This window comes from Emydura macquarii, unplaced genomic scaffold (assembly GCF_026122565.2).
Source record: "Emydura macquarii macquarii isolate MOO-44397 ecotype Brisbane River unplaced genomic scaffold, CSIRO-AGI_Emac_v2 contig_1644, whole genome shotgun sequence".
Taxonomy (NCBI): domain Eukaryota; kingdom Metazoa; phylum Chordata; order Testudines; family Chelidae; genus Emydura; species Emydura macquarii.
This window is the reverse complement of record NW_027131781.1, coordinates 17,682,727-17,695,547: the sequence shown is the minus strand read 5'-3', so window position 1 is coordinate 17,695,547 and position 12,821 is coordinate 17,682,727. Positions and strand designations below refer to the sequence as shown.

General features: G+C 41.8%; 1 protein-coding gene across 1 annotated transcript; it reads left to right on the top strand.

Annotated features, from left to right (window-relative positions):
* Window positions 1–2,045: 2,045 nt before the first annotated feature.
* Window positions 2,046–9,110, top strand: LOC137158142 (CDC42 small effector protein 2-B-like). Its single transcript, XM_067555768.1, has 5 exons — window positions 2,046–2,094; window positions 3,088–3,258; window positions 6,542–6,643; window positions 7,171–7,279; window positions 7,594–9,110. The coding sequence occupies exons 2-4, from the start codon at window positions 3,205–3,207 to the stop codon at window positions 7,243–7,245; spliced, it is 231 nt and encodes a 76-aa protein (XP_067411869.1). The 5' UTR covers window positions 2,046–2,094; window positions 3,088–3,204; the 3' UTR covers window positions 7,246–7,279; window positions 7,594–9,110.
* Window positions 9,111–12,821: the final 3,711 nt, after the last annotated feature.

The following is a 12,821-nucleotide window of genomic DNA, read 5'->3' as shown; positions in this document are numbered from 1 at the left end:
CAGGCCAGAGTTTTTGACCCAGTTGACCCCAATGGGGGAGGCCACCAAATACATACCTTGGAACGCCTACATCCACGCTAGGTCTCCTGGGACGCAAGGAGTATATTGTCAGCATATGCCAACAGTACCAACCACAAGCCTAGCTCTCAAAGCACCATCCCCAGTATCCTTTTGCAAATGAGACTGAGGAAGGACTTGATGACTCGAGACTAGAATTGGCCAGACAGGAAGCATCACGATGAGCTCAGTCAGGGCCCAGCTGAGCTTGACTAGACACTCTGCAGAGACATACAGCATCTGGAAGAACATCATGAAGTGGGGACAGAAGCCAAATGCCCTGCAGGGTGCACATGAGATACCTGTGATCCATCCTGTCAAATGCCTTCTCCTGGTAGAAGGACAGGAGGGCAAGTGATAGACCATCCCTATATACCAGATGGAGAGGATCCTGGTCCAGACAGAGTTTGTCAAAGGTGGACTGGCCTGGGACAGTGTAGGTCCAGGGGTGGATCGTGTCTGCCAGCACAGACTTTAGCCACAGCAGGATAGTTACGATCTTATAGTCTGTGCTGAGCAGCAATACTGGATATCAATTTCTCAGGTCCCAGAGATTCCCCCTTCTTTGGCAGCAGGGTGAACAGGACCTACCTGCATGAGAGGGGAAGCACTCTACTCCCCAGGGTTTTGACTGGGCTGAAGGCATCCCAGAATGTGCATCAGCCCATTGATGCCCTGGGCTTTGTTCATGGGCATGAGTCAGAGGGCTTCTGAGAACTCGGCCAGAGGGAGGGGAACCACCAGCCAGCCACAGTCACCCATTCTGACTATGCTCAGTTGTATCTGCAGCTACTTCATTGACTTCTGCAGTGTTGGTCTCCAGTTATGCTGATGTGGCTGAGACCAAAATTTGTCCAGCTGCATTCACAGATTCCCCTGTTCCAATGGCCTGGGGAACAGGAGATGAAGGTAAAAATTGAACAGCATATAAAAAAAAGTGAACATATAAAATGATCATTGAAATAGTTGGGACTCAAGGAGAGTCGAGGTGTCAGATTTTGACCCTATATTAATAGGGAATCACATAAGGCACCACATATGAAATATTTCAGCGGGGAAACATGGAATGATCATTAACATTGTGTATGTAACAACAAGAGAACAAGGGAAATCAGGAAGAAGGAGATTACCAGTTTAAAAGACAGAATAGTAGTTCCGTACAATGGTACAATTAGGGTGAAGTCCACTTCACCCACATAAATACAAGTATTCAGGCTTCACATGGAGGGAGTGTGAAGCAAATGAAAAGGTGAAAAATACTCTCAATCTGGAGCCAGTGACTGGGGCTGCCATTCAACTCTGGAATAGCAAGTATAGCCTCTCTCCAGCAACTATGCATTGGGCCTGCAGGATCCATATAAACATCAGTTCTGAGGCCCCTCTTTTGGCCTGCTCCTATTTTAGGCCCCCATTCTGCAGATGGCTGCAAGGGACTCAGCGGAGGTGCAGGGGTCTGCACACACAGAGCTCTGTACAGCACTTGGACCACAGACTTTTACACCACCTTATGAAAGGCCAGCAACCAGACATCCTTACATAATCTATGGTCCTTCTGCACTGCACTGGGGTTTAATGATGATAAGGAGCTTAAGGTGGAATGCTCAGGAGTTAGGCTGCTAACTTCTAGTGAAATCAGTGGAAGACAGGAGCCTAACTCCTTTTGAGCATTGGACCCTCAGGGAGTAGATTAAATAAGGTGGGAAATGATCATTAAGACAAATAACAAATAGTATTAAAAGCACCAAAGATAAAATTGAGGCTTTGCATTCTATAACCACGTACCATATAGGAAACTGAAAACTAATGGACAAATAAGACAGATGCTGTGAAAAATAAATGACAGAACATTCCAAAAAAAAATTCAAAAGTGTAAGAAGAAAGGGATAAAGTGGGAGGAATAACACAGGCAAAGGTGAGGAAGATAAATGTGATAATTGGGTAATTGTGGCACTATATAAAGAATGCTTGCAAGTGAGTAGTGTTACTCTATTTCCTGATGAAGACTGCTGGCTTGGTTCAGAATGAATGAGGTTGCTTGTGAGTTTATTTTTCTCTACCTTTTATGTAAATTATAAAGCAGCTGTGATATTTCTGTAATCTGTGTGACCAAAATGCAGGTACCACTGTGTGGATCATGTCATTCTATGGTCCTCTATGAAGTTGTTTGAAAGAGGGATAGATTTATAACAGAACAAACAAGCATAACTAGGGAGTAAACAAAAAGCACACTATGCCATGGTTTTAAGGACTATTTCCAGTTAATTTCTTGGCTATGACCCTAATTCAGTAGTACTACATTCATGTTTTTATATACTCACTAGAGTACACAAAATTAATGGTGAGTTGCTCACTTTTTTCTGTCATAAAAGCTCTTTATTGTAATTTATAAAAGGTGCTTGTTTCTAATTCCATTCCTAGATATGAAGAATGGGTTTCTCTGAGACTTGAAGTTTGTGTAATTATCTTATTGTGAAAGATAAGAAAGATCTTTCTTATGCTTATCTTCTGAAGAGCTTTGAGTTTCAAAGCATCTAACTTTTATTCCTTTCTGTACAAACTGTATTATAAAGAGGTCAGCCTAGGATAAACCATAGGTGTTTATGGACTGTTTAGTCCTCTGCAAGAGTGTTAACTCTAATCACAATAGATCCAAAAACTCTAGCCTAGTCTAAATATACTCCGGTCGGGATTCTGTGTATATCTAAACTACTCAGTTAACCTGGACTCTACCTGAGTTTTAGAGTGCATGTGTGCGCACATACTTTCTCTAAACCCTGATTTCTAACATAACAATGTTAACTGCAACCTTACAACACTCTTTTAGAGCATTATGTTTAGAACTACTTCTTACAATTTTGGTTTTGTTCTAAACCTACCAAAGTCTTTGTTGCTCAGTAATTGTGAGATAACAGTATTTTGGCACTTCTTACTAGCATCAGTAAAAATAAACATGTGTAATCCCCAGATGTTCGTCTGATTTAGCTGCCTTCTGGGTATCTACCAACACTCTTCCTTTTAAACTCATTTTAGGAACTGGTTTTTGAGTAGAAGTGGCTTCCTGGCTCCAGTACTCCTTTGATGTGGCAAGATCAACAAGCTAACAAGCTTTCATAACCACTTTGTGTAGGGAACCTACCGAAAGACAGAATGACTGAGTTCTTGGTTTGCTTTAACTGGTGCAATGGTGAACAGCCCCAGCAAGTAAGTATAAGTGGGATTTTTAAGCTGTCCTTGATTTTTATAATGAGCTTTCATCTGTATGTAGTCTTTATTTTTGTGATCAGCTACACTAAGGAAAGCAAAAGATGAAAAACTGATGGGTGGGCCTTATCTCTAGAAAAAGCCATGAGCTCTACCAGAAGATCTGGTATAACACTAATTAAAGTTGCTATTTTCTAGCTGCATAGAGAATTAATTGTCTAACTCACATTAGTGTTCCCAGCAGATGCACCTGTAAGCTTTCCCTGCATTGAGAAATGGTTGCTGAATTCTTATTCTGCAATTAGGATGTAGTTTCATGAGGACTTCACACAGATTACACAAGATGAGTGGTTTCAGATTCTATTAATGAAACATGACCTGGATACATTTCCCAAACAATCCTGAATGTCATGTAAAGATGTGACGGAAGTCAAAATAATTAAACCCAGTGCATTGGGGAGAATTCTTGCAATAACAGTTTTAAGGACCATGTCTAATAAGACTAACTGACAAGAACTCTGGAACCCTTAATGTAGCCCATAGGTAGGCATCTGGAGGTTATTTATAGAGAATAGGAGAGGTGCCACCCTTAACATGCAGTACAGACAATGGAGTCTTCTGGGGATGTAGATTATTTACTCATGATTGCTGGCATTTTTGCTATAATTGAGAATTCAATAACACTTCAGTTATCAACATCTATCTACCGTTTTAATACTTGGTGGTTTAAAAAATTGCAGCAACATCTAATATGGGAAATACCCAAACAGTTGTGCACAACTCTTCTGTGTTTTATTTTAAGTTCCGCTCCAGACTGGGGTTGGAGGATGGAGAAGAGAAAAAGTGTGCTACAGAAATTTTCCATGTTTGTTAACTAATCATTGAGACAAATGTGTCTAACTTAGCTTCCTATATATTTTCTTTTAATTGTAATAACAAATTGTTAAAAATTGCCAACTCTCCATGTTGTGAGCCCAGGCTGAATATGCAAACTCTCTGCAGGCCAAATTTTGCCCACAATGATGCATGAAATTACATGGCCTTCAATGGCTTTATATAGGTTTCAACAGGTCAAATTCTATTGATGCAGAAAAAGGACTAGAATTGGCCCACTTTTAGTTGTTGCCTCTTGTGCCTCTGCAGAGTCCCCTGACTTTACTGAGGCTCCTCCCTGCAGACAGAGTTCCAGATCTGGGGGCCTTGGCCAGCAGACTGGACTCAGAATAATCAAGGACCAGATCTAAGTAAAAAGGTGCAATTTAGGGTCTCAGGAATAGAACTGCACTTCAAATGTTGGAGTGTACCAGTGATTCATAATGTATCCGCACTGCATTTTACTCCAAAATCAAACTGCCCTTGAGGTGTGGCTACTGCCTCTGGGACAATATTTGTTGTGATACTTGAAAACATCAACATCCTTGATTCTCATTGAAGAACATCTAAGCAATTATTGTCTCTAGGGCTGAGTTTTTTTTCAATAGTGGAAGTACACAAATGAAGCTTAGCCTCTTCGTGCACCCTTCAAAGGTGGGAGACTGACACACACATAGTGCTTCTGAAAGTGCCCTTCCTTGATGTCAGATGCTTTGTCCATTTCTCTGCAAATGCTCCTTAGTCTTGACTTGGTCCTAGATCTGTATTTACTAGAGACAGGCAAATTGGCTTTGTGAACCATACAAATGGAAACTAAATTTTGGTGACAAATCACATATCCTGAAGTGAAGAGTTAATACACTAGTTTGTTGCTTAAACCAATATGGTTATATAGGAAACATTGCAATAACCACATCAACATGAAGTAGTCAAATCATTACAGACCAGCACCACATCTGTCTCAACTCAATCACTGACTAATGTACTTGGGTAAACTCTCTGGTCTTATAACTAACTAGACACTGGGGAATTCTCATAGGCCATCACTCTGGTAAGCCTTGGGTGTCTTCAGGTATACCAGGAAGGAAAGTCTCGCTACTGTAATAGCTTCCCAGGAATATATAACACTACAGATGGTACTAAGCAAAATGAAGACTTGGCTTTTTTTTCCTTTTGGACTGTCCTGCTCTTCCCCTACATACCACCATATTGAGAATTGGCCAGATATTCTGCATAAGTGCTTTTCTGGCTAATAAGGGCTTACTGGGCATCTTTGCTCCCAGCTTAGTTGCACTTTATTTGGAAGGTTGTGGTCTGTCCAAAGCAGCAGCAATAATAATTCTGGGTATGTCTATATACTCTCTCTCCCTGAGAGAAGTTAATTCTGTCATCTTGCTTTACATTCTGCATGCAGTTCCCAGAACCTTCTGGCAAAGGAACTAAAGACTCTTTTAGGCACTCCTCAATGCCCCACAAGAAGAATTTTTCTAATCCCCCAGAGATAGAAGTTTGTTTTTGTTTGAAGAGTATGCACTAACATGTATTCATACAGGGTCCTCTGATCTCAGTAAGACCATCTTCTTGGGATACAAGATGGAGAGGAATTGGATTTAACTAAATCTGACTCCTGGAACCTGACTTAATTGTTTTAAGGACTGGCTGAGATGCTAGCTTAAAAAAATAAAACACCCTTATTGCAGCACAATGCTAAATAGGCCCAGACTTGCAAAAATGCATCTGCAAATGGCCTGTTAGACATAGTCAAAGGTGCAAAACAACTCTATATAGACTCTTAACTTAAAGTAACTTGCAATCATAGAGCCACATCCTGCAAACTAATCTGAAGATGGAACCCCTCCTGATCCCAGTGATGCCCTCTGAGGGTGCAAAGTTCCATTGGAAGGGAGGTTTCAGTCTTGCAACTTGCTATGTGACTATAGTAACAGAGTTTTAAGTTACATAACTGCCCTGCTGATGGACTAAATCGTACATGGAGTCCTAGTGCTCCTGATTTGTTTTGGTATCAGATGAAAGGCCAGTGAAACTGCAGTGGAAGTATCTAAACCACATATAACTGCATATTTTATAGGTTCCTCAGTTGTAGTCTTTCTTTCAACATAAGTCTTTCTTTAATACTAGAAAACAGCTTTTTTTAGTGCTCGTTTCAAATCAACTGCTGATAAACAGCAATTCATACTTCAACAACTAAAAAAAGCGTTTTTTAATTTTTTTTAAGAGCAGAATCTAAAATGTTACTACATCTGTTCTTTTCCACTGAGTCCCTGGAAGGTCAGTATTGATGCATTTCTTATTAACTGGGTGATAACTCCCAGACACAACCTTGACTCTTATGTAAAGCATCTTCTGGATAAGAACTTACTTTTTTTCCCCCTCCTCCTCTCTGTTAAAGAAGAGACGTCGGCGACTAGACCGAAAGATGATAGGAGAACCAATGAACTTTGTACACACTGCCCATGTTGGAACAAGAGACATGAATAGTGGTTTTACATCCGTAAGTATGTGCTCTTCAAGATGAGTAGAAATGTGTGTGAGATTCGCCTCACTGCTAAGACTAAATGTTTGTAGTTGTGATCATCACTTGCCAGTGTACAGAGAACAAATGCACCAAAACAGTGTCAGGACCGACCATAGTCTTCTACATTCTACACACCCAGAATAGACTTATTTTAGCTCACTTAACGTGACACTAGCTCATAGCACTTTCTCATCCGAGACAGACTGCAGACCTGGTATATACTGTCTGGGGGATAGACCATGATCTAGCCAGTACTCAAGAGGCCTCAATGTCCTGTCATTCCACTGAAGTACAAGGACTTGCACACCCATGTAGAAAGAACACCATGTTGCTAGTCTCCGCTTTGTCACTGATACTCTGGATACTGACATCCTCCATATGTGGATAAGCATGACCTGCTCTTTAGGATTACTGTTTTGAAGTGCTTTCTCTTCCTTTCCAATTTAAGATTTAATGCTTTGACAAATAAAGGTCATCTATTAACCTATTGTATTCTTCTCTAGGCTGCGTCAATTCAGGACCATATGAAGTCAAAAGGTGGCTATGTAAATGATACTCCTGCAAGTGTACAGCTATAGACAACTTGAAAGGAGACTGAAGCACCAATTTTTGGTATGTTCTGTTTTCTGGGGGGCCTCCTAAATTTCTATTAAGGCTATGTGAGCTAGCAACTGGTAGGAAAACTCTCAAACTATATTATGTAGGTTAATTCATGCTTCAGCTTTCTTTGTAGTATAGCTTCTGTACTAATGTAGGGGGTTATTACAGTTGTCAGTCTAATGGTGTAGTGGTGCTGTATCAGTCAGAGCACCATCCTAGGTGTCTTCCAAAGAGCTTAGTGTAAGACTGTGGCATTTTTTGTAGGCATTACTAATCGAAAACCAGTTGTGTAAAAACAGTTTTTTTTGGCTTTCTTCTTTTCACAGAAATTCTGGAAACTGATCTTATTGGAAGACCTCACTTCTCTACACTAACAGTAAAATATATCGTACTAGGGAATGGAGTATTTCATAGTAATGTAATATTTCTCTGAAGCTAGTAGCTGCGTGCCCACATTCTAATTCATTATATTTTCTGGAAATGTATACTGGTGTTGCTTTTAACTTTAGAAAAATGTAAGTTCTAATTTATTTCTTAAAGCCTAGTGAAGTCTCCAAAGCACTGTAAGGCTTTTTTGATGAATACTCTTACAAAATAACTGCATTCTTCACCCTAAAGTAGGTCTAAGTGACTGGTCCTACAGGTATGTTTTGCCATCACTGAGCTGTAAGTGCCTATCATGTTCTCTCCCACTAATATAATAAATACACTAATCTTCACTGTAACAAAGTCTCTGAAAGAGACTAGGTAATGCTGAATGGGTCCCAACAGAATGCTCAAGACTTTATTTAGACTTATATATTGCTGCTGCATAAATGTATTCAGTATCCAGTGAATTTTAAACTCCACTCTAGAGATGCCATTCTAGGTATCAAGCAGTCATGCAGCACTGGTTGGCTTTGTTTAGTGGCAGTTAATTTAAAAATAAAATGGCAGTTACATCAGATTTATCTAACTACAAGTGACAGCCTGTCTTTCAGACATTTTAAAAAAAAGGGGGGCAAAAAAAAGTCTGATACATTTTTTTAACTGATGTAGATGACGTACTGGCCTAAACTAAAGAAAAAGTAGGAAGACTAATCTTAATCACTTAAAGAAATGTATTTGACACTTAAATTGTAGTCTGGGTATATTAATATAGGTACAGTGCTTGCACTCTGAGATATTACTTCTATTTAAATAGTCACGAAGGGCAGAAACTGCAAGTTTAAGTATCCCTTCTAGTGACTAGAACCATAATCACTGTCACAAGTGCAGCTATGGCCTTTAACTTGGGTAATAGACCATTTTCCTCTCAAACTGCAGTTGGTATGGATTGAGAAATGTTAAGTGATGTTCATAACTTGCTTCCTGGGTTTTACTGGAGTTCTTTCCACATTTAGAGTATGACTATGGGAAGTCAGCAGAACTTTCATTTATTTCAACAAGTGTAGGATCAGGCTTTCAGGTTTGTCTTTTGACTGACAGGCCTTCACTTCTTCTTAAAACATCTTTCAGTTAGTGTGATCTGACCACTGCCATGTGACTCTAATAAACTAAAATTCCAGATCTTCTCTCACTGAAATGTTTCAGCATAGACCTATTGCTATAAGAGTTAATGTGAAAGCCCAAGATGAGGGACTGTTCTGGGTCTCTGTACACTGAGTAGAGAAATATTCTTCTTTAAAATGAATCTAACACTATTCTTACTGTAATCATTTGGCACAGTGACTGTACAGTAACTATACAAAGCAGAACTTTACTCTTTTGGCATGTGCATATTAGATTAGAATACATGCTCTGTTTTTAAATAGCAAACTCTAGACTAGCATAGGTATCTGACAGATCTTGTGTTTTGTCAGAATTACATACTCTATTTTTTCCAACTTGGTTTTTGGATCATAAATATTATAACTGGTCAATAAACACCTCCTTGCAAACTCTGGTTGTATCTTACACACACCGGAAAAACAACCTTGTACCTACTAGCGTGGCTTGAGCGGGTTCTAATGTACCTTCCCATTAGCTTGAATTAACACTTTGTCTCTTGCATTTTAGACAATGAGGAGGCGTAACCAGTTTCAGAACTCTTAACAGCTGTGAGCAAGAACAGACGCTGTATTGGTAGTGGTGTGAAAACAAACACAACTAAGGCTGCCTGCGCTTAATCTCTAGTGATCTCAGGGGGCTGAGCAAGGGTCTTGAGGGAATCCAACTTTCTAGACAAGCTAGCAGGGTAACATTCATTCCCTTGAGGCAATGCAGTGAAAGAGCCCTAGGAACAGAGGCGATAGTTAGCTCTGCCTGCAGAGTCATGCTCTCTAAGGGACCACCTTAACTAGTTTAAAAAGCTGTACAATTTTCTTAGCCCAGAAGCTAATTTACAACTTGTCTTCAAGAAGGTGAAGGCTGTTAACATAACAGGCTGATGAGCCCAGACAAAATCCAAAGAACTGCAGCTACTCAACTGTGTGCGTGCATGCACGCCTCCTGTCTGCTCCTTATCCCTGGCTCTCATTAGTCCCCAATTTTATATGACCAGCACAAGCCCCTAAAGGGAGCCTGCTATTTAAACCCACTCCATGAACCAACTTCATTAATTATACGGGGGGGAGAGGCACTTCATTGCCCAGCTTTCATGTAGCAGGCATTTAGTGGTTCCGGTGCAGGTTACAGATTTTCTACCATAAACCACATGCAGTGAGGGATAGACCCTCCTATAGATACATTAGTCTATCCTACAGATTCAGTTCACGTGTGAAACCTCCTTTTTCCCCTCAGTTAATGCAGGGTGGGGTGATAGAGGCCATAACGTGGGGCGGGGTGAACTTCTGTCCACAAAGACTTTAAGCATCTTCCCCTTATAAGCTCAAGAACCAACTGGGCAATTGTGGGTTTTTTAGACTTTAGCAGCAGTGGCTAGGGCAACTGCTATTGCAAGGATGCAATCTGCTCCCATGAGGCCTGGTACTCCCATCACCTGCCTAACCCTATTCTTATTGCTATGCAGCCAAATGTCAGTCCTAGCATCTCTAAAACTCCATCTGCAAAGAGTTCAGGGCCATTGGAGGCAGCTATCACTGTCCTCTCCCCTTTACTACCCAAAAAATTCTCAATTATTTAGGGTCACGTTCTTTCTGGTCCTCTTGCCATGGATTGGCTCAATAGTGCCCCCAACTCCCTTTGTGAGCATCCCTGACCAAACCAAGGGAGGATTAAGCCACACTGTGTAATAACTCCACATCTTGCTGTAGCCTAGTTGATAAATTTAATCCAGTGCAATCCCCAAGATCATTTTCACCCCAGTGACTAATTAGAACATCACGTGCCTGTAGCTTGACCATGCCCTGTCTACCCTACCATCACCGGCAAATGGCTTCAGCCTTGATATTCAGCTGCACTCCACCTGCTGCACTGGTTTATGTCCAGACCATAATTGCTTAATCCAACATTACAAGCAGTATCAACAAGCACTGGGACCTGCTCCTGTCTTAAGTGCCCTTCCATTGAAAATAAATGACGTCAGCCTCCCAGGGCAGTGCTGATCCACCTCCTGCCTGACCACAATTAATTGCTTTATCAACCCACCAGCAACAAGCTGTAGGACTAGCCATACCTGTCTGCCATACCAGGAGCTGCTCCCCTATCATCTCTCCCCTGCTTGACTACTGACTCCATACAGCTTTGGCCTGGAAGCCCAGCTGTAATCCACCTGCACACTTGGCAACCTTCTTATGGGCCTACTGCACAAGACAGTGCCTGTAAATCCAAACATTTGCTATGCTTTGGACATCCTCTAGAATCAGAAACTGATCGGGTCAGTTATGCTTATCAGCTGCCTCAGCAGCCCTTCCTGCGGGATTGATTTAAGTCCAGTAACCGCAGGGTTTCCAATGCCCAGGAGCCTGAACCTTGGGAGAGTCAAAATCCTCCCATGCTGCTGAAGTCACTGTCCTGATTCTAAGAGAATGTGTACAATAGCTCACCGGGGGGGCTGCAGTAGGCCACAGCTGTTCTCAACACTGCAGTGAATTAGTATCTTGTCAGAAACTTTCAATCCCCTGTATGCACAGCTGGCTTGCGTCCAGAGGGCTTGGACAGCTTTGACTGCCCTTAGGGGACACAGGTATTTATCCTCACATTTTCATGATGCCACTGAGGCCTCTTTCCCAGTCTGGTCACTTTAGACTACCCCAACTGCAGCAATGCTGCATGTAGTGACAACTGTATGCCCATTAATTCAACTGCCTGCCTGCCCCTGGCTGCCTGCCGCACCAGCTCAAAGAAGGCCACAATGAATGCTGCCTTAAATAAAAAGGCCTCTGACCCACAACTGCATATGGTGGGCAGAGTGTTTAATAACCCGATAGGAATTTCTAGGGGCATGGGGTTCCTGTCATCCCTCCTCTGCCAGTCATCTCTGCACCCTCCCTCCAAGAGCTTCTGCACAATGAAATCTTTAGATGGGTCTGGGAAACCTGCTAGCTTACACCACAAGGACAAGCCAGTTAGTTGACACAATATAATGGAGGGTGCTAACTTGTGTATTTCACTACCTGATGTTTAGGGATAGACCACAGATGCTAGAGCCCTTCCTGACCACTAATTTCCATGAATTCAGGCAGGTAGGCCTCAGAGGCAACCACATTGTTAACTAGTCTGATGGCTGCCAGAAGCCAAGGTCCCAGAGTTGGTTGGACATCATCTGTGGATCTTTAGTGGCAGATGGGATAAACTCTAAGAAGCTGTTGCCCACCAGCCAATGGGTGAAGGATGTCAGCTGAGGTCCTGGGTCCTAAACACCAAGATCTCCCTGTCCTAGTCTCCTCCTCAATCAAGGATAAGGGTGTCTGTTCACCAGTTCCCCTCCTCAGAATGATTGGCTTGTTAGTGATCCCTATCCGCTCCAAAGTCTTGTGGAAACTGAGGCTCTCTCTTCCTACAGGGTGGCAATCCTAGGGCCACAAATCCCTGGTGAAAGTGTGTAAAGGAATCCTCTGAGGCTGCCACTTTCAGTTTGTCCATGAGGGCCATACTGGGAGCCTCAAAGACATGAAAGAGGATACCCCTTCTAAGCCTCTGGCTGCTCTTGTACCCCTCTGTCCCCATTTTGTTGTAGGAAATCACATCTGTGCACTAAAGAGCGATCTTTTCCCTTCTCTCAGTCCTCTTCTCTTCCAGCTCTCTTCATCCCCATGCATCAGGTTATTTTTAAACTTGCCTAGATTAAGTACAGGCAGCCACAAGCTAGATGTAAAGGGCCTCTTTCTTGCTCTCCTTTGTACAGTCACATCTATACAAAGTTCTGACTTGATAGCATGTTATGCTCACTTTTCATGGTGTAAGTGATAACGCAAGGTTTAAGGGAGAGGAGGATCAAGCCCCATATATATAAAATGGTGCCACATTCCTAATACTATAGCTGTGTTCAAATGAAGCAGAGGTAGGTGTTTTAAATAGTTTCTGTGCTTTACACTGTAGGTGCAAGAGCTAGATATAGTGGGGAGCAAAGCATAGGTATCATTGCTTAGATATTGGCTTTATTGTATATAAATTCCAGTATGGCGAGTTATCA